General features: G+C 48.7%; 1 protein-coding gene across 1 annotated transcript in view; it reads left to right on the top strand.

The window, feature by feature from the left end:
- The window catches only part of SNX6 (sorting nexin 6), an 86310-nt gene extending 83714 nt beyond the window's left edge, over positions 1–2596 (top strand). The window contains exon 14 of the mRNA XM_078659383.1: positions 1900–2596. Coding sequence (XP_078515509.1) covers positions 1900–1953 — 54 coding nt within the window. The 3' untranslated portion in view covers positions 1954–2596. The remainder of the gene's footprint in view (positions 1–1899) is intronic.
- The last annotated feature ends 18959 nt before the right edge of the window (positions 2597–21555 follow it).

A 21555-nucleotide genomic window follows, 5' to 3' on the forward strand; every position in this document is an offset into this window, starting at 1 on the left:
TTTCAGAAATATATAGGTTTCCTTAAGTCCCATTTTTCACTCTACATGTTTCACAATATGAAGTGGTCTAAACTCGGCATACGATGAAAAAACATTGTACGGTCCACCTCAGGTGTTGTCTCTGGGTACCGTGGGTGCTTGGAGAACCTACACACCCTTGTATCTTCCTGCAACCAGAAGGGTCTAGCGGACGTAATGGTATATTGCTTTTGTAAATCAGCCATTGTGACGGTATGTTACATCATGTTGTATTGATTTGTATAGGTCACTAATCACCCGAGAGGGTATCCGGGCGCTTTGGCAGGTGTGTTGGTGTGTGGTTCTCAAGGTGCTTATACAAAGAGCCAGGTCTTCAGCTTCTTGCAGAACTCAAGAAGTGAGGAGGAGCCTCCGATGTGTTAAGAGGGGTCTCAAGAAGTGAGGAGGAGCCTCCGATGTGTTAAGGGGGGTCTCAAGAAGTGAGGAGGAGCCTCCGATGTGTTAAGGGGGGTCTCAAGAAGTGAGGAGGAGGCTCCGATGTGTTAAGGGAGGTCGTTCCTTGTCTTGAGTGCGTTGCAAGAGAATGGACGGTCTCCAGTATTGCTTTTGCGGATGCGGGGAATGTGTGCGAGTGAGGGAGAGCCTGGGTGTCTGGTGGGTTGGTGATCGCGTATGTGACCGTTCAGGTATTCTGATCCTGTGTTAGGTAGGGCTTCGTATACGTGTGTGAGAAGTTTGAACGATAAAACGTTACAGATTAAATGTTCAGAAATTGCCATTTTTTTCCCTTATAATTTTCGATATTTCTTTTAGTTTCCTTGAGAAAACCTTGAAGGATCTATGCATATGACCCCTTGCTGTATTCAGACTGTTGTCTACTTTTCAGATATTTGTAGCTTTTCTGGATCACCCATGGGTTTCACACTGGTTTCCACCACTAATTGGAAATAACTTGAGGGCACAAAAAATGGAAAAATAGACTAGCTTTTTGAAAAATGCAAAAACTGTTGTTTAAAAAAGTAGTTTTTTTATTCAGCTCTGCATGTTACTGAAAGCTGGGAAGATGGCGACTTAAGCGCAGCTAGCCGTTCGTTGATGCCATTTCTAGGAGAGAAAAAACAGACACTTTTACCCAGAGCACTTTTTTGCTCTTTTTCCCCAAATAACTCAAATGTAGCTATATTTTGTTTATTCTTCCCAACCCCTGTAGGGGAATCTACAAACTCTGGGTACTTTTAGAATCCCCAGGATGTTGGAAAAAAAGAACACACATTTGGCATGGATACCTTATGCGGAAAGTTATTACGATCTATACCTAATAGACCAAAAAGGGCTCTGCACTGTGGGGGAAAAGGCCCAACAGTTAAGGGGTTAAGGTGCAGAGCTTGTAAAGAGTGTGGAAATTCACAAAAGTCACTGGACTTTGATTTGCAGATTTGGTTCACAGACGTCCTGCACCAAGACTTTTCTGGTGGGTTGCAGTGTGCTTCTTTGTGGATATTGCGCCCCTCTGAGATTGTTCCTGGGCTCATCGTGCAGCTCCCTGCTCCATTCCCCAGGTTGAACACTGATGCATTGAGAAATCTGCTCAGCTAGGCTGTGAGGGCCTGAAACGTGTGGGTGGAGGTCTCTCCATGGTCTGTATAAATGCCCATCTCACAGAGAGTACATTGTGTAGCACGTTCCACAGCGTAGCTGAATTTCCTTGTGGGATTTTAGAATGTGGAAATATTACTAAAGCACTGCTAGGCTGAGCAGGTTTTAGTGAGTAATCATTCATGCTGTGACATTCTTAAGTAAGTGTTTAAAGTCAGGTTTGAGGGGGATGTAATGTCACCTCATGGTTTTAAAGTGACTTAAAGCTCAACCTTGTGAAGACTTTGCTGTCTTTTAATACTTAATTCTCTGTTTCCTGTGCAGGGAAATTTGCAGCTGCTTCAAAACTGCCTGGCTGTGCTGAATGGAGACACATAAGCGCGTTCTGTGCCCTTTCATCACCATGACAAGACCCTCAGCCGGGAGTTTTTGTAAAGACTTTTCATGGGCAGTTCAAGCGCACCGGGAAAAGAGTCCAGTGCACACGATGGAGCGGTGTGCTGCAACAGGAAGTAACGGAGAGGACCGACTGCAATGATGTCCTCCTGCTGGGGGCAGTACCAAGCTTCCACCTCCCACTATGTACACATACTCGAAGTATGTTCCTTGGTGTCCCACAACCAAATGTGTCATTACATCAGTTTGTTTTCTGTGTGATCTTCTTCAGTCTCCTTGTTTTACTTAGGGCTGCCAAGCTTTTCTGTCTTTTGTACGGCACCTCCCTAGGCATTGATTTGTCTCTTTGAGTATTGCCATCAGCAGTCTAATATTGTTGCCATGGAGAGCAATATACTTCGTCTTCGCTTCATTATATCATACACCATAACTCTATTACATATATACCTACATATGTATAATACTTCTTTTTAATATTGACTATTTCTTAGACATTTTGAAGGAAACTTTTCTTCTAATCCCTTTTTAAATATAATTTCACAATCCGCAAATGCATTAGTATGTTTGCCTTAACTTGTAGAGGAACCTCAGATATTGTACAATAAACTGTGAAGTCCTTGATTTGTAATAAGTTGGCACAATCCCTCATTTGTGATTGGGTCATTTTGTGTCCTCTATGGCTGGGCGTAATGCTGAAGGTCTTTGTGTGCTACAGCCTTTCACCAAGGATGATCGAAACACTGATCCCGCGCCTTTTGAATATCCCCCAGGCACCAGACTGGATTTGGATCATTTTTCAACAGTGCACCCATGTGAAGGTATGTGGCTTCTCACAGCTTCGTGCTGGCTCTGGACTGCCTTGAAAATGATTAAGTTTAACTGTATTTACGTACCACCTGTGCACGCTGACATCAGTTCAATTAATCTGACCTAGATCTAGAGCTCTGCTCCAGATTTGGCAGCCTTCCAACAGTTTCAAAATTCTCAAGACATTGTACTACAGAAAGATGCCCCTACTGAAAATTGCAGGCTTTAAGCTGTGCTGAGATGGATGCAAATGGACGTCGGTCACTACCACCCATGAGGCGAGACTTTGGTGCCCAGGCTGAATTCACAACTCCAAGTCATGACTAGTGTGCCACAATGCGCCCGTAGGAAATCAGAGACTAGTCAGTGAAGCTGGACTCTGCTGAGCATGCAAAGTAGTCACGGACTGGGTCTAGAGAACTTTACTGTGGATGCTCCACTTGCTGGTTATTATCTTCAGGTAAGTAAATGTCCAAATGCAAGCACAATAAAAGAAAGCATAGTTTGACCCTTGCACTCTTGTTCCAAAGAGAAGGTGCAAGGCCATGAAGATCTAGTCGCACTCCTTCGAGGTCTCTGGTTACGGAACCAATACCTCGGGTAGTGCCCAAGTTCCCTGGTTATTGTCGACCCCTTAGCATATCGAAGCCTTCAAAAAGGCCTCCTGTCCGGTTACTGCCGACAAGTCCTACTCTGATGCAGTGTACCTCTTGGGACCTTTTACCATGCTTGTACAGACACCAGTACTAGCGTCCACGTTTTTCCAACAATACACACTGGCACCAAGCTGCTGCTGTTTCCACAAGCACCAATTGATTACCTTATGATGTTGTCTATGTCGAACCCTGAACCGATGTTGGCCCACGCTCGTCGTATGTCCTACAACGAAAGAACTAAAGCGCAACCAGTTATTTTGCTGCTTCGTTCTAACATGAAACCTCTACCGTGACGCAACTACCAGCAGAGACTCCATTCTCTTTTTGACTTTGAGTCTAACCCTGTTACAGAACAAGGAGCTCCCAGGATGCTGATGATGGTGAGGAGGATGGCTTACTTTCCGTCATAACGATAATGCCTTAAACTTTTTTTTTTTATATTTCTTTTTATTTGAAAAAAGTAACAAGCGAGGCATGAATACCAAATACAGAGTGCATAGCTCGTACCGAGGTGGAAAACCCCTTTAGCTTACAATAATAAAAATAATACAGCAGTGGGGGAGGGGAGGGGAACAAAACAGAATCAACATGGGGTCAGGGGGAAAGCGGAACATCCATAATGGTAGCTGCAGGTGGAACACATATGTCACCCTGATATCGGTTCCAGGGACCCCAAATTCTATGCCATTTCCGGGGACGACCCCGGGCCAGATATACAGTTTTCTCCCTAAACATGCACCAGTCCTTATTTTCCATCCACACATCAAGAGTAGGAGGCCTTTGGGACCCCCATAGCTGTGCAATATTACGTTTGGCGATCATGGCCCCCAAGGTCACCCACTGAGTCTAGGCAACATTGTGATCCGTCGGCTCCCAAACATTCAGTAAACAACGCCTAGCCTCGGGCAGGAGGGCGACACCTGCAACCTCCGTCATCACTTCGTGGACTCGTTTCCAATAGTCAGCAGCTTCCCGACATTCCCAAATAATATGAAGAAATATACCTACCAATCCACAACCCCGTTTACACAGACCCTCCTCGGAAAAGCCCATCTGAACCAGACGGGGACCCGTGACATAAACCCTGTGCAAGATTTTTAGTTGAACCAATCTGAGTCGCGCTGGAATCGCGACCTCCTTTGGGGAGGAGATCGCAGACTTGCCAGTCTTCATCGTCTAGTTCAAGGCAGTCACGGGTCCAGAGCTCACGCAAATGGAGCAGAAGGTCTGTTCTAACATTGATCAGTTTCTAATAAATCAAGGAGACGGTACTATCGGGCATATAGCCATCCAACACCCGATCCTCCAGCGGGATAGACTCCGGTATTACTTCCCCTTCCTGGAAGACTGACATCAGGGCATATCGGACCTGGGCATAGCGAAAGTACTCTGTGTCTCCCAAGTCAAACTCCGCTTGCAAGGCTGAAAACGGCTTCACTCGCCCCTTGGCCCATAGGTCTCCCACCTTCGTGATGCCGATGAGATCCCACTTATCAAATCCCTTTGTATTCCACAATTTGCCTATTCTATCAGAGCCAAATAGCGGGGTCGCTAAGGTCAAACGGTCCTTCCACCCCAACGAGCTAGTAGCGTCCTTCCAAATACGTACGGCCGTCTTCGTAGGCCCCGTCAGGGAGCTAACCACCGATTTAGTGTACAACGCCCTATAATAATCACCACCAGGCAGTAGCCACCGGTCCATAGCAAAACCAGGGTTCAACTCCGGGCCGTACGTACCATGATTAATAGCCCCTAATTGAGATGCCCAATAGTACTGTTTAATATCGGGAAGAGCTATACCTCCGTCATACCATGGGAGCGTAAGTTGGCAAGCGCTATGCGAGGCCTACCGTCCCATAGCAATTTCCTCTGGAGACCCTCTACCGTCCGGAAATAACTAGCCGGGACAACATCAAGCGTATTCTGAAGGGCGTACAAAAAACGGGGCAGGGACATCATCTTAAAAAGAGCCGCGCGTCTGAGCAGCGAAAGCAGAAGCCTACGCCAACCCGCCACGTCCTGTTTTAAACGATCTAAAGGGGGATAAGATTTTTTTTATACCGAGTTAAGGGGTCCATAAACACATATATATCCCGATATTTAAACCCTTCTTGTGTAACTTGGATGGGACAATTACGCGGAAGAAGAGGGGCGTAGAGATACGATTTCCTCCAATTAATAACCAGTCCCGAGTTCCTGCCAGAAGAGGCCAACACGTCGCACAATACTATCAACGACTTTCTGGGTGAAGTTGGATACAATAAAATATCGTCCGCATACAACGAGATACGATCTTCGTATTCCGGGGACCACTGAATACCCCTCATAGAGGGTTCCCAACGGATCCACGCAGCCAGAGGCTCAAGGGCCAATGCAAACAGGAGAGGTGATAAAGGACAACCCTGACTGGTACCCCGCCCAAGACCGAACGAAGCAGAAACGCGACCATTAACTATCTGTGCGAGGGGGTCCTCGTAGAGAAGCCGCACCCATGGAATGAATTTTGGCCCAAAACCAAATTTAGCTAACGCCACCCACAAATACGGCCATTCCACAGTATCGAAAGCCATAGTGGCGTCCAAGGACGCCAAAATGGCCGGCTCACGCAATGTCGCAACCCTAGCGAGAACACCGTGCAGACGCCTAAGATTCAATGCTGTGTTGCGATGTGGAATAAAACCGGACTGATCTGGATGGATTAGGTCACTTATAACCTTAACCAATCTATTGGACAGTAACTTAGCGAGAATTTTAGGCTCGGCGTTCAAAAGCGAGATCGGCCGATACAATCCACATCTATTCCTCGGCTTCCCTTCCTTATATATCACAACAATTGTCGCAAGTGGCTGATCGCGGGGGAGAAAACCCCGCTCTCGAGACTCCAGAAACATATCCCGTAAATAGGGAGCGATCTTATCAGGCCGGAGCTTATATAGCTCTATCGGCAAACCATTGGGACCCATAGCCTTATCCGAACGTAGGGAACGCATCGCCAAAGCCACCTCGTCCGCAGTTATTTTGCCATCCAAGAGCTCCCTGTCTGCGTCAGATAGACACGGCAGGGCGATATCTCGCAACAATAAATGAGTCTTCCTCCGGCCTATCAGACACTGGAGAGTAGACTGCTTGAAAGTGTTCAGCAGAGCATGCCACTATCTCCGGCGGGTCGGTAATCCGAGTCCCACCCTCCATCTCAGGCACCACGCGACTCGCTCTATCCCTTTTATCTAGCCATGCTATCAACTTACCCGCTTTATCTCCGACCTCGTAGAGACGCCCCTGTTGTTCCCGACCAAGAGTTTTCACAGTGTCAGTAACTAACGTCTTATATTCCAACTGTTTCAACCGCAAAACATGCATCTTAGCGCGGGTTACTTCTTGTTCTAGATCTAACTCCAAGTCCGCTATCTCCGTTTCTATCCGCACTACATCCTCATCTCTCTGTTTCTTGACTCCTGCAATCAAAGACAGGGCTTGTCCCCTCACCACAGTTTTGAAGGCTTCCCACAGCGACACTGCGGAAGATACCGAACCCTCATTCTCCTGAAAATAAAGATCTAAGGACTTCACCAGTTCACCACGGGTCTTAGGGTGCCGGAGATACCAAGGGTTAATCGGGGCTACCCGTCCCTCGGTCCCGGATGCCAATTCGACCCGAAACAATACAGGGGAGTGATCTGAAATACCTCGAGCCATATGTTTGACCTCCACAACAGAGGAAGCCGGTGCCACTGGTACCAACACGTAATCTATCCTAGAGAGGCTGCCATGTGCACCAGAGTGAAACGTGTATTGCCGCTGGGTAGGATGTAGTAATCTACAACAATCCACCAGGCCTAGGGTATCAATGAAATCAGGCAGCCAACCCTGCGCCCCTTTAAGGTCTCTAGATGGATGTCTATCAATCATACCAGATACCACACCATTGAAATCCCCACCCAGGATCAACGATCCCCCGGGGAGATCGAGTAGAACCCGCCCCAGATCAGCAAAAGTTGTAGACTGCAGGCCCGGAGGAACATAGACAGAGACCAGGGAAAGTGTCCGACCCTCCCAGCGCCCAGACACAGCAACATATCACCCCCTATCATCAAGGACTGTAGCATCAACCTCAAGTGGGAGAGAGTTCCTGACCAGGATTCCCACCCCCCCGGGACCCAGAGGAGAACCCTGCATGGGCAACAAGACGATAACCCTTCCTGTTCATGGCTTGGCATGTATTCCCAATCAAGTGGGTCTCCTGGAGCAAGACCACATCAGGGGAATGACGTTTTAACAATTGGAATACACCCCCATGCTTGATCCCGTCCCCCAACCCATTTACGTATCTCAACCCTCTACCCCCATCACGAAAAAGGAAAAAGATCCAACCCCGGCCAGAGCCCAGCATTTCAATGAAAGAGTCTTGCAATACGGTGCCTTGCGAAAAAAGAAACTGAAACCCCAACAAACCCCCCTCCCCCCTGAAACAACCCCACAGAACACCCCCCACCCTGCACCCCTGCGTAAGACTAAAAAGCCACCCCAACTTGCAGTGTGCCTGTCGCCCCCACATCTAAACTAAGCTACAAAAAGTCGAGGTGAGGAGGAAAGAGACCCACCAGAAACCCCATACCCCCCTGCTTATCTACAAATGGTCATACAGCAACATTGGAGCCCCACAGTGTTAGTCTCCGAAGTGTCCCCAGAAACCAGATAGATGATGTTCATTCCTGCTCCATCAAACCTCCCTCTGCTCCACCGGATCGCCGCTCCGGGTCTTGTCGGGTCGGCAGAGTGTCCAGACAATCGGCCACCACCTCAGGCTTATCAAAGAAATAGGCCCGCTCCTCATGTTCAATCCACAACTTTGCAGGGAAAAGCATGGCATATTTGAGGCCCATATCACGAAGTCTCCTTTTCACCCCAAGAAAACTTAGTCTCTGCTTCTGGACCGATTGGGTGAAGTCAGGATAGAAGCTGATGATGGAATTCTCAAATTTCAAGGGTCCACCTGCTCGTGAGGCCTGTAGGATAGCATCTCTGTCCCGAAAGTTAAAAATTCATGCTATCAGAGGCCGCGGAGGGGCACCCACCGTTGGCTTCCCACCCGGGACTCTGTGGGCTCGTTCAACAGTGAAAAATTTACTCAGTCCCTTGGGCGCCAGATGGTTAGCAATAAGATCTTCCACAAAGAGGTCAGCCGCCGGATCCTCCGCCTTTTCTGGAACTCCGACGATACGGACGTTATTCCGCCAAGCCCTTCCTTCGAAATCTTCCAGGCGACGTTTAACAAGGTCATTGGAGGCCCTTAAGTTGCGGACTTCAGTCTGTAGGTCTACTACATCATTCGTCAAACTTGATGTTTTAATATCCAAGGACTTAACTTTTTCGTTGGTTTTAGTCAAGTCCGTACGAATCAAGTTGACATCAATCGCCACCGTATCCAGCTTATGAGCGAGAGTCTCCATTTGCTTCCCAAGGGACGATTTGATGCCTTCGATGGCGGCCATGATGTCCTGCAGAGTTGGGTCGGCTGTCGGAGGCAACAAATCCCTCGTCTCTTCCAGTGTCCTACCCGGTCCACTGGGGGACCCCTTGACCTGGGCATACCGATCCATTACATTGGTTTGGGTATACCCGCCTCGCCTGGTAGTTTTAAACTTCTGTTTGTCTCCTTCCGGTTTCCCCGCCATTATGGGAGATATCTAGGTAGAGTCCAAAGCAGGATCAAGGGGGGGAAACCAACCAAGAGGACAGACAAAGAACAATAGACCACACCCGGCTGCCAGGGATGTTGACCGAAACGGCCGTGAAGCAGAAAATCAGGAGGCCCAAAAAATGGCGCCCGGGTGCCACTCCAGAGTCAGCCGAGAGAGACGGCCAGCCCTCCGTCGAAAGTTCAGCACTTCCAGCAATATGTGTCTCACTTGAATGTCCGGTTGGGCATGTGTCCTTATTGGAAGAGGGGGGGACGCTCCCGGCCTGGGATCTAGTCCAAGTGGCCAAATCGAAAGTGAAAGTAAGACCTGCTCCGGATGTTAACCACCACCTCAGGCCGATATTATTCAATTACACCCCGGGCACACTGCCAACTCCAGCGCCGGGCATCCCCGAGTCTCAGGCCGCAAACTGTCCAACATCACAGCTCCGGACTCCGGGGTCCGATCGGGACGTAAGTTGCAGTTTTAGCTTCTCCTGTGGGTCATCTGTACAAAGACGTCAATAAAAATCAGGATAAACAACAGGATATATGCGGGAGGTACGAGGGTCTCGAGAGCCCTGTGCTCACGTGGCCATCTTGGTTGCGCGCGAAGCTCCTCGATAATGCCTTAAACTTAACTTACAAAATGCCAGTGGGCTCAACACCTTCCCTGGAAGAGAGCTTAGTTTGCGACATGGGTTACCAGTTGATGAACGTGCCACACTTGTGGTGGCGACTTAGAGAGCAGTTGAAGTAGTAGAATTACACTTGCCCTCCATTGAGATTAAGACAAATATTCGGACGGAGATTCTCCAACTTGAGTTGGTGGCATCGGAGTCCTTGCTTACATTCATCGACACCCTCATGATACCTTGATGGCTACGTGATCGATGGAAACTTCTAGCCACAGATTCCTTACCTTCGAATTATGCCCAGGCGTCAGACTGGATGCTATAACTTTTTCGTGAGCAGTACCCCTGTGTGCCAGTAGGTGGTGTCATCACACCAGAAGTGGCGTTTGTGGTGCCTATACAGGCGCTACCCAAGCGCAATGACATTGGGTCTTTTCTTTCCGTGCCATTCAGTGCAGATCCAGAAAGAGCTACTCCTTAGTCAGTTTTTTACTACGTTTTTTAAAATGTTTTGTCAGTCTTTTTGAAGTTTTACCTTCTGGTGCGGCAGAAATATCATCGAAGAAGGCTGACTTAAAGCCCTGCGGCGCTTGTTGGTGACGACCCGTACCTTGCTTGTTTCTGGTACCTTGATCAAGACCATGACCCGAAGGCATGTTCCGACTGTTGCACCATGCATCCGAAGGCCTTGAGGGAGCTATTCCTCAAGCTCCTGGCGGTTAATGTGTGACAATCTAGGTCCTTGTCAAGAGGAAGGTCCTGTGAGCGGTCGCAGAGTCTGAGGTAGTCATCCCACTCCAGGTAGTCGAGCCATTCGGGTAAGTCATGCTCCCACAAAAAAGTCGTCACCATATCCATCTACCCATGAGACGAGGGCTCTGCTGTTCAGCCAGTGCCTGGGCTCACTCCGCGCCCCGACTTTCCAGAAGCCAGAGTGACCCCGCCTAATTATGAGAATTGTAGGAGACTATACACCTCATATTTGGGCAGCCCATTCCCTCTGGCGTGCTTTCAAGCCCCACAGGTTTGGAAGGGGCCCCTCCCGGATTCATGCCGCCAGCTATGACCCCAGGGATCCACAGATGGATCCAGACTGGGGCTGCTCATACCATTCCAACCTTTCCTGGTGCTGATCCGGAGGCCAAATCCCACCAGCGGCTTCATCCCAAATCTCATCCCCGACTTTGACACTGAGCTGGAGGGGCTTCCTCAGATATCCACTCTGGCGCCAACTGGAGCCTTGCTGTCTAGGCCAGAGTCTGAACCCTATTCTTATGGGTTCTGAGTCTAGGAGAAAATGAAGGGGTTGCTGGACCCTGCAGATTACAATCCTTCTGAAGAACCTAGCAAGGACAGGTGTGAGGATCTGGGTAAAGCCACTGGACTGGACATTTCTCCAGATACTGGTATGATTTCTCACTCTATCATGGCTATGAAGGAGGGAGTGGCCTTCACTATGGTGGTGTGGAGGGTGAATGAGGTCCTTGACCTTAGCCTACCCTCAGTGACCGTGAAGACAAACTTCTTGACAGAGGTGCTGCAACTGAGTGTCCCTCTTAGAACCTCTTCTCCCGTTCAACGAGGCCCTCAAGGACACCCTACTTGGAACCTGTTCGAAGCCGAGCACAGGGGCTCCTGTGAATAGTAAGATTGCCCGCCCCCACTGCCCTGCTCCAAGGAACCCAACATCCTACTCTAGAGAGCTTAATGATCCAATCCCCATGTAAATCCTGGTGCATTACCTACCACACCACCAGATAGGGAATCCTAGAGACTGGACACTTTGGGGGAAGATATTTTCTTCCGCCAGCCTGGTAGTGTGCTCTGTGAACACCATGTGGCTTTTGGGCTGCTATTCCCATGCCCTGTGGAATACGGTTGTGCAGGAGCTGCCATCTGTCATGAAGAAGGCCTGGGCCATTCTTTCTCAGGCTATTGCCGATGGGACAGTTGCAGGGAAGTTCACAATACAATGTGGACTGGACACCCCTGACTCACTAGGCAGAAGGGTTTCGTCGACGGTGGCCTTTTTGCACCACACCTGGTTGAAGACAACTGGCTTTCCTGGGAGATGTCCAATCATCTCTTATGGACATGCCCTGCCGCTCAGACACTGGCTTGTAGCCTGCGGCTTTTCTCCACCCTGGCTGTGAACACAGCTGAGTTGAAGAAATAGAAGTGCGCATGTCTTTTTGGCCTGCCTAGGACGGCTAGCCAAACTTGCAAGTGCCTACCACCTGCCTGTCATCGCCCAGCCGCTCCTACCATACAGGCATGCCAGACCAAGTCCCAGAAAAATAAAATTATATTGTTTCATTAGCATTTTATTTTTTTTGTGACTGACTTACGAGTGGGGCAAAGCTCCTCCGTCATCACGGAGGAGCTGCTCATGGGTTTATACCCTCTTAATTACTTCCTCAAGAAGTTCAAAGTGCTCACCCTAACTCAGGTCCTGCCTTCCCTGGACCCAGGAGACTGGATGGTAGCATTGGACTTGCAGGATGTATACGTCCACATTCCTGTCGTGCCAGGCCAAAGGTTACCTGCGGTTCACGGTTGACCACGAGCACTTTGTTTTTTTTAATCGTTTTATTGCAGCTAAAGCAAAGACAAAAATACAAAATAGTGCATCATCAGGACACAACCTATCAAAATCCCCCCCCACGCCTCCCCACAGCTCCTACCAACCCCCACCACCGAACAAATAATTTACTGGGCAGTATTCGAGTCCGGGCGCCCCAGGCACCGAGCATCAGCTCCAGCATTTCCATAAGGGCCACACAATCCACCCCAATCGTTCCTTTTCCCCCCCCCCATACTTTGGTCCATTTACCCGGACAGCCCCTGTTCTCGTAGACCACCCTCTCTGTGAGCACGCACCAGTCCATTTCCAGCTTCCAGTCTTTCAGTTGCAGCGACTGTTCAGCTTTCCAAACGAGCAATATTGCGATTTGCCACCATTAACCCAAAGTCATCCAGATCTGGTCCATGCAGCAGAGGTCAGTTTCTTCCCAGACATTTAGCAGACAGCACTTTGGGGAGGCCTCCATATTGCTCCCACAAATATAATTCAAACAAGCTGCCACTGTTTGCCAGTATCCCTGTATGGCCTGGCAGCTCCATATCATGTGGTAAAATGTTCCTAGTTGGCCTCAGTGTAGTACATGCATAGTAGCATCTGGTTCGTATTTTCAGTTGCACTAGGCTGAATCTAGATCGTGTAGCAACCTCCCGCAAGGATGCCAAGTCCTCAGGCCACTTGTCATCCTCCAGCCCCCAAGGTCCTGTTCCCGTAGGCCAATCAGGGTATCGGGTGAGGCCACAAGCACTTTCAGTTCACCACACTTCCCTTTGGCCTTACGAGTGCCCCTCAGGTGTTCACCTAGGTGATGGTTGTGGTTGCAGCTCATCTGCAGGGGTGCCAGACTTCCCTTATCTTGTTGAGCAAGGTTTCTCAGCAGTGGGGAGAACCATGGTAATATCTGTTTCCCACCAGCGAGAAAGTACAATGACCGCAGTTCTGCATGCCGGAGTTTGCAAGGCGACTTGCTCCTAGATGCTTTGGTCTCAAGTGGAGCTCGGGCCTCCTGTACTCCTTTACGTACATACCACTCCTGCCCAGATTTTTCAATAAGATCCGGAACAACCAGGCCCTTGTGGCTCTGAATTGGGCATGGAGAGTCTGGTATTCTGAGCTATTTAGCATGGCCATCAGTCCTCCGATCAGGCTGCCCCTTTCAGAGGAGCTTCTGTCGCAGCACTATGGAGGATTCTTCACCCGAACCGGTCAACGCTCCTCCTGCAAGGAGATGAAGCTGCGGCAGTTGACCGCTTTCGATCTTACGCCCAAATCCTGTTATATTATCTTGGTAGCCAGGTGTCCCTCCACCAAGACGGTTGACACCTGCCGTTGGGCAAAATTCGTCGCATGATGTACAAAAAGACAAATTGATCTGCCGATTCTGGCTGGTTTGCCGGTGTTGGTGTAGGGGACTTAGCGGCCCAGAATCCTGAGGAGCCCGTGACCAGTTTACCCCCACCACGTGCTGAAAATCGCCCTCCTCCCACAGCAGTGCAGGACTTCTGCCGATTCCGGCTGGTTTGCCGGTGTGGTGCAGGGGACTCTGTGACCTAGAATCCTGAGCCTGTGACCGCATTCTGAAAAGCACCCTCCCGCTGTGTCACGGGACGCCCTTGGATGAAGCCAGGACCAAGGTGGGGCCCATCAGACCCCGGAGGGGCTGGGGCCCCATCTTGATTCTGGGCATGACTTTGATAAGAGTTGGCGCATCATGGTGCAGGATCTCTTCTAATATATAGCGTCACCTGGGCTGTCTGTGCATCTGGTAGGACCTGCTTCTCTTTACAGAAGTATATATTCTGCTGCCTAACTTACTGGATGTGAGTACCAGCCCTCTTGCCCAAATATAACTGGACAAATAGTGGATAAGATGGATTCAGATTCAGAAGACGGTCACCCACGCACTCAGCAGCAGACTCTACTATGGCAACGCACTCTACCCAGGAACTCCTCTGAAAACTTCAGAATGTGCAGAACGTTTGCAGCCAGATTGGTCCTCAACCTCCCCCGCTGCAGCCAGATCTCCGAACACCTACGAGGACTCTACTGGCTCCCAGTCAACAGTCAGCTTCAAGCTCCTCTCACACGCCTACAAAGCCGGACCGGCATACCTGAACCACTGCCTCTCATTCCACTCTCCCACCAGACAGCTCCACTCTGCCCAACTGGTTCTCATCACCGTTCCTCGGATCCGCAAAACCAGGACTGGAGGAAGATCCTTCCCTCTACCTCTCTGCCAAATCCTGGAATGCCATGCCGCTTCAACTCTGGCTCTCCCCTTCTCGGACACAATTCAGGAAGGATCCCAAGATCTGGCACTTTGAATGAACCACAGAACTCAGTCAGACCAGCAAACCCCCCACTTCATCTCCCCGAAACCCCCTCTTCCTCGCCCTTCTCTTTGAGTCTTGCAATCCTGCGCCATTGGTTATGGCAAAGACTGACATGATGGCTCTGATTAATTATTTTCATGATTCTTTTATAGCTGCACTTGAAGCCTATCAATTCACATCTGGCAGCCATTGAAAAGGTACTTTTTAAACAGAACATGACACAGCCAATGTGCCCTGTAGAACCTTATGTTTCTAACCCGTCTGGTTCTGGATTAACCCCTTTCTCTGGGTTAAGTGACCTGCAGCATTTGGTTAAGGCAAGGCATATAGAGTTGCTGAAAGTCGAGAGTTTTTGCACCACTTTTAGTTCCCATAATCAACCTACCTCCTTACAGTCTAGAGTGTATGCACATCCTGGAGTGGGCACCGATTGATATAAGCGCAAGTCAGCTGAAACATCTAAAGGGGAGGCTAATGGGGTCCATAATAGTGTATCTGAAATAGACCGTAGTTATAGCTTCCTTACCTTTTAAATTAACCCCAGGCATTAGGCTGGATCCAGAGATTTTTTCTTTAGCAGTACCCCTGCACATCAGTAGGTGGCGTCGGTTGACTCCACATCTGCCGTTAGCATCGTGGTCGCCAGAATGACGTCACTGTGTCTACTTAGATGGCGCCCCTGCGTGCGGACGTCAGTTCTTTCTTTTTCCGTGCCATCCTAGCGCAGATCCAGAGAGCGCTTGCCCCTTAGTCACTTTTTAACTAACCTTTTTCGAATTTTGTCAACTCCTTTTTTGAGTCTTCGACTCCTGGTGCACGAGGGATGTCCCCTCGCTGAAACCGGATTCAAGCCTTGTGACTACTGTCACAAGCTGATGTCTAAAAACACAACAGGGGAGCCTGAGGAGGTTTAGTGGACCAGCGAGGGCAAACTCCCTAATTCTAAACTATCTAACACACAAAGAGCACTCGGGTACAAAGTCGCACAGGGCGAGTATGTGGGTGGGAACAACTATCCTAGGAGGTGGGGGGTAAGTCCCTTTAAGGACGGTTTCCCTCACACACCAGAGGTGTCATGCCTCATCATAGGGATACCTCTTCGTGTCACAAGCCTAGTTGAGACGCGGGCTACAACCCACTCGATGCGAGGGAGTCGCTCTGGGATGTTTTCAGAGAAGAAGAGTATTCTTAAAGCCCAATGTGAGCGTAGTGTGTGGTGGAGGGAGTGTAGTGCTAATTAAACAGCGATTACAACTAGCTACGAGGTTAGTCGGATATCGTTTGTTGCTACCTGGTGCTAGGATTACATACAAGTAGTGGGTAGTGTAACTGCCAAAATTAGAGGCAGTGTCATGACTGTGAAAAGTTAGCCTGGCATATGATATCCACTATTCTAGTGGGCACCTTGCACCAGTCTAAACGAACCTTATTGATGGTGATTGTAAAGGCAACCTTATAGACAAGCTATCCTAGTGGTAGCATGGACCAGCAGTCTTAGGCTAAAACTTCAGAGAGCATGTGAAGCCAGCTGTTTTACCATATATAATCCCTTGAACACCAGATGAAAGGACACCACACAAGGTATATATAAAATATATATGTATTTTATTGTAACACAACCCCTCTGGACTCTTTATGAGGTCAGAGATCGAGATACATCACAAGTTACTCATTAAGCATACTATAAGTTGCACAAATACAATTCTGCCCTAGGGGCCTCACGAACCATATACTAAGTAAGTGGTATAAGGACCACTTCAGGAATAGTGAATAGGCCTAGAGCCTAGGGAATCGCTGGGGCTACACTGGACAACCAAGGGATTGGAAGTAGGAGGCCCACGGGAGACGCGTACAGTGTCTAAACACAGTCGCGAGTTACCATAGTTATAATGGGAACGTAAAAGTTACAAAGTAATTGATTAAGGACACTTCCGGATGGACTACGGTAAAACCCTTTTTAACAAGGACACTTCGAGAGTCAACACCCACGGGAGCACCGGAGTACTAGAGTTACCTCACCCAGGAAAGCCGGGTGCATAGGTGTCTTTTCGTGTCGGGTTTCGTCGCTGTTTCCTATGGAGAGCTGCAAAGAAGTGCTGCAGGCGACCAGGAGAAAAGTGTCCGGGTGGATCCAAGGGTGGATCGAAGATGTGAAGAACCTGAAAGCAGAGGGGACAGAGTCTGGGTCACTAGCCAGCGACCAGGAAGGAACCAGGCGAAGTCGAGTGTTTCAGGTAAAGAAGGTGAAGCTTGTCTCTGCAGCCACGAGGACCAGGAGGCGTCGACGACGACCAAAAGCTGGATTCGAGCTGTCCCACGAAGGATCTAGTTGACTGCGCTGTCGGTATCCGGATTTGGATCCAACAAGCCTTGGCAAACGCAATCCACGCAGGAAGGGAAGATGGGCTTCAGGTCAGACCAGCAAGGTCTGGGGAGCTTCTCATTTGCAGGAAAGCTGGAGCAAGCCTGGGGCAACCAGGAAAGCGGTGTAGTTTCAAAAAGAAATCTTCGGAGGACTAACTAGCCACGGGCTAGCAACTGGGAAGACGCGTCGAGCTGAAATGCAAGAGCAGGCCCCACGCGGCACTCGTGGAGGGCTAAGCTTCGGTGCAAATGGCGCTCGGGTCTGGGGCTTCTCAAACCCCAATGCACAACTGCGATGGTGCCTCAGTAGTTGCACTGTTAGCAAAGTGCAGGTAGTCCGGTCCCACGTCTCTCGTGTCCGATCCACAGCAAAGCTGAGATCCGTGGCGGAGTCGGAGAAGTCTGGAAGTCCAGATCCTGAGTCGCTGAGTCTTCGTGTTCCGGCAGGAGCGTCGACATAGCAAATGGGCAAGTTACTGGTGGTGCCTGTTTGCACACGGTGGTCACTCCTTGACCACAAGGGAGATGTCTTCGGCCTTCTAGTCGGTATCGAAGGTCCAAGAGTTTAATTTCAGAGTTTCAGTCCAGGATAATCTAATGTCTCTAGACACAGCTCCTATCTTTATACTGATTTTAGGGGCTGGATTACCTGCTAGGTCCCTCCTATGGGTGGACCTGAGAAGGGGGTGGTTACATCCCTTTCTCTTTGTCCAGTTTCGTGCCACAGCAGGGCTGGAGTGCCCCAGCAACTTTTTTGAACCGGGCTATGCATGGAGCACCTTGTGTGCCCCAGGCAGTAAATGTAAATGTACATGTATTTATATAGCGCAAATCACCGACCCGGTATCTAAGCGCTTGCTTAGGGAACCCGTCCTGGTATTCCCCTGTGAGATACCCCGGCAGGGTGTCCACAAGGTGAAAGCCAGGCATCCCGCCGCGAGGGGCCGTAGTGGAGATTAAGCAAGCTATTGCCCAGAGTCGCAGAGTGTGACCCCGTGAGTCGAGTAGGCACCGGAGCGAGAATTGTCGAGTCCGTGGAATTTTTTGAGCCCGAGACCCGCCGAGGCGGGGAATCGAACCCTGGTCCACGGCCGATCTCAGCTTCCGGGTCTGCCGCCTCTAACCACTGAGCCACGCTTCTCCACGCAGTGTCTGGAAAAGCATCTTTCAATTCAACCCACCCTGCCCCAATACACTACAGGCTGTCTGGGGAGGTTCTAGCAACTCCCTCTACAGGAAACCTATTGTCCAAGCCTCCCTTGCTGGAGTTTCGTCCAGCTGCAGGAGGTCAGACTCTTGTCTGTGGCAGCAGCATCCATTTTGTGATGCTGAGGCTCTGTTTAACTTTAACCGGGTAAAGCAGTAACTACATGTCTTCTCCCTCTAGAAGGGTGGAATGCTACCCCCGCCGCCAGAACTGGCGGGGGGGTAGTATTCCAAAGCGTATGACACCTTACACAACATGTTTTGATGAAGCCAAACCAAAGTTAGCATTAACCGCGAGGATTATAATGCACTTAAGAGTATATGGTATGGCTATATCATAGAACAGCTATAAGGAGATGGTTCCGAAACCTGCAGAATGGCTCAGCTCATGCTAGAGCTCCATCTCACATAAAACCAAGCACTCTGCCTCCAGGATGGTCGAGGTCTACCATAGGAGTGACCTATAGGTGCATATGTGTCTATATATAAGGTAGATATAGATATATTATATCTAAGTAAGGGGTGATTACACCACCTTACCCAAGCTGAGTGATCAGCCTGTGGTGTGAGTTTAGATGGCCAGCCAGGGGTGTCATAATATATGCTGCAGCCCCTGGTAGGCCTTGGATGCACCTATGCCCTGGGTACCTAAGGTACACTATACAGGGGCTCACAAAAGTGACCCAATTCCCAATTATGTATGTACCTAAAGTACATGGTATCAATTTAGAGAGAGAACAGCTGGGCTGTGGGTCTGAATAGCAGGCCCACAGCCACACTAAAGTCAAAAAACCACCAGTAAATCACAGCAAAATGTGGGGGTGACCATAGGAGGCAGACCCTACTCTCCTACAATGGCTTTCATCAGGATCTCTTAATATAGCTACTGCTACATATGAGTGAAAAAAATAATCAAGCGAAAAAACAACAGAGTGTCAGTGTGTATGAGTGACACTAAACCAGTGATCCCACAGTTCAGCAGATTCATTGGTAAGGACAAAGTAGTCCTTCGCACAAGGCCCTCTTTTCTTCCCAAAGTAGTTAATTCTTTCCATATAGGACAGACCATCACTTTGCCCACCCTTTTCCCACCCTGCTCCCTTCCAAGGAGGAGGAGGAGAGATTCCACCGTCTGGACCCAAAACGTGCGCTGTCTTTCTAACTCAAAAGAAGGGTGGGTAACCCAATAAACCCTTGTGGGCTTGGGCAGGTAACGTTAAATAAAAAGGTGCCAGCAAGGGAATTTTTTTTTAATATGAATTACAGCAAAAGGGATCTGTATTTTTAATTAGAGATTCAGACTAGTAAAATCAGTCGCTGAGAATTTAAATGTGTTCAGTACCTCTTAGAAAGAGTAATGTTACAACACTAACTAGTGAAAAAAGAAGAAGAAAGCAACACAGGAAGTCTTAATATCAAAAAAGTATTGTTATTTACTTATTGTATTCAAATATCAGGGTACATAATCAGTCATGAACATTAATCAAAAAATGCATTTCAAATGTACAAAGGATCTGAACAATTACTCCTATAATACATAAGAAAAAGGGTCCAAACTAAAGTAGAAAGACACAATGACTTCTAATCCACTAAAAGTAAGTCACTTGTAGCAGATGTCTGAAGTGCAGAATTGGACAATAAAAGTAGACGTTTCGGTCTTAACGCTTTAATTCACAAAACGTTCTTCAGGACAGATAAACTTAGCATCTAGCGATAACCCCTTAGAGTGGAATGATAGGTAACCAACTTCTGAATTAATGAATGGTGTCGGTGCCTAGTTGTCTCTGAATAAGTGTACAGAGAGCTCATCGAGTATGTCTCAAGGCATCTTATTTCATGAGATGTATTCCTTATATGTTAATCGAATGGAAATTTCAGAATAGGAAAGTCACAGCGGCATTGACCACAAGCTGTATATGCAGGAACGGCTAGCAACCGGCGTAGTCACGGTAAAGGACAGCTAGCTGTATTTCGATTGGATTAACACATAAGGAATACATCTCATGAAATAAGACGCCTTGAGACAGACTGATTTTACTAGTCTGGATCTCTAATTAAAAATACAGATCTCTTTTGCTGTAATTCATATTCAAAAAAATTCCCTTGCTGGCACCTTTTTATTTAACGTCTTTCTAACTCGACCCCCTCAGAGATTTCCGGGTGGACGATCAACTCTTCGTTGGATATGTGGGGGTCAAGAAGGGTCAGGCTGTGCATAAACGCACCATCTCTCGATGGGTTGTCCTATGTATTAAAATCTGCTACTCTTTGGCAAAGAAGGAAGCCCCAGTGGGACTGCTTGCCTGCTCCACCAAGGCAACAGCAGCTACTACTGCCTCGGGGTGTGGAGTCCCGCTCTTTGACATCTGCCAGACGGCCACGTGGGCATCTCTGCACATGTTCACCAAACATTATTGCCTTGAAGTCCAATCTGGAGAGACTGCTACTGTGCCGTTCTGTTCTCTGGGACTTTCTGGTGTGAACTTGGTTCGCAGACCCACCTCCGGGGTTGATATTGCTGGAGTATCTATTCTAAAGGTAAGGAATCTAAAACTGTCTCTTTCAGATGAACAAGTTACTTACCTTTGGTAACTATTTATCTGTAAGAGACGTGTAGTTATAGGTACCTTACCGCCCCACCCATCCTCCCCGTTCTGCGAACTGACTTCTAGGGATAAGGACTTCCTTCCAGGGCCCTAGTCATGGGCACCAGTGCTCAGTGTCTTGCATGACTCTGAGCTTCTGATATGGAAAGTCATGTCAGAACGGATGTCAGCATGCAGGGGCGGCATCTTAGTAGACACTGCAACGTCATTCCGGCCACCACCACGCCATGACTTGACGTAGCGTCGACAGACACCACCTACCGACGCACAGAGGTACTGCTAAGGAAAAATTCTCCGGATCCAGTCTGATGCCTGGGGGTAATTCTAAAGGTAAGGAATCTATAACTACATATGTCTTACAGATGCATTGTTACCGAAGGTAAGTAACTTGTTCACCAAGCCCCCTTCTACCCAGGCCGGTTACCCTTAACTTACCACCTGAATCTACACCCTTTGAGGTGGTTTTGTGGAACGTACCATCTCTCATCAGGCACTTTAGAGGACTTTTATCAATTAAAAACACAAAGTCCTGCTTTGGCTGGATTCAAACACCACTCTAGGGATCTGGGTGAAAAGATATATTAATATAGTACGAAGAGTGAGCTGGGTAGGCCGGGCCAGGAAGAATCTTGTAGGGCACTGTATCATTATAAACTTCAACAGACCGCACATGGCGGGTAGAATTCTAGGATCTACCAGATGCCCTCCTCATAGTG

This window comes from Lissotriton helveticus, chromosome 9 (assembly GCF_964261635.1).
Source record: "Lissotriton helveticus chromosome 9, aLisHel1.1, whole genome shotgun sequence".
Lineage (NCBI taxonomy): Eukaryota > Metazoa > Chordata > Amphibia > Caudata > Salamandridae > Lissotriton > Lissotriton helveticus.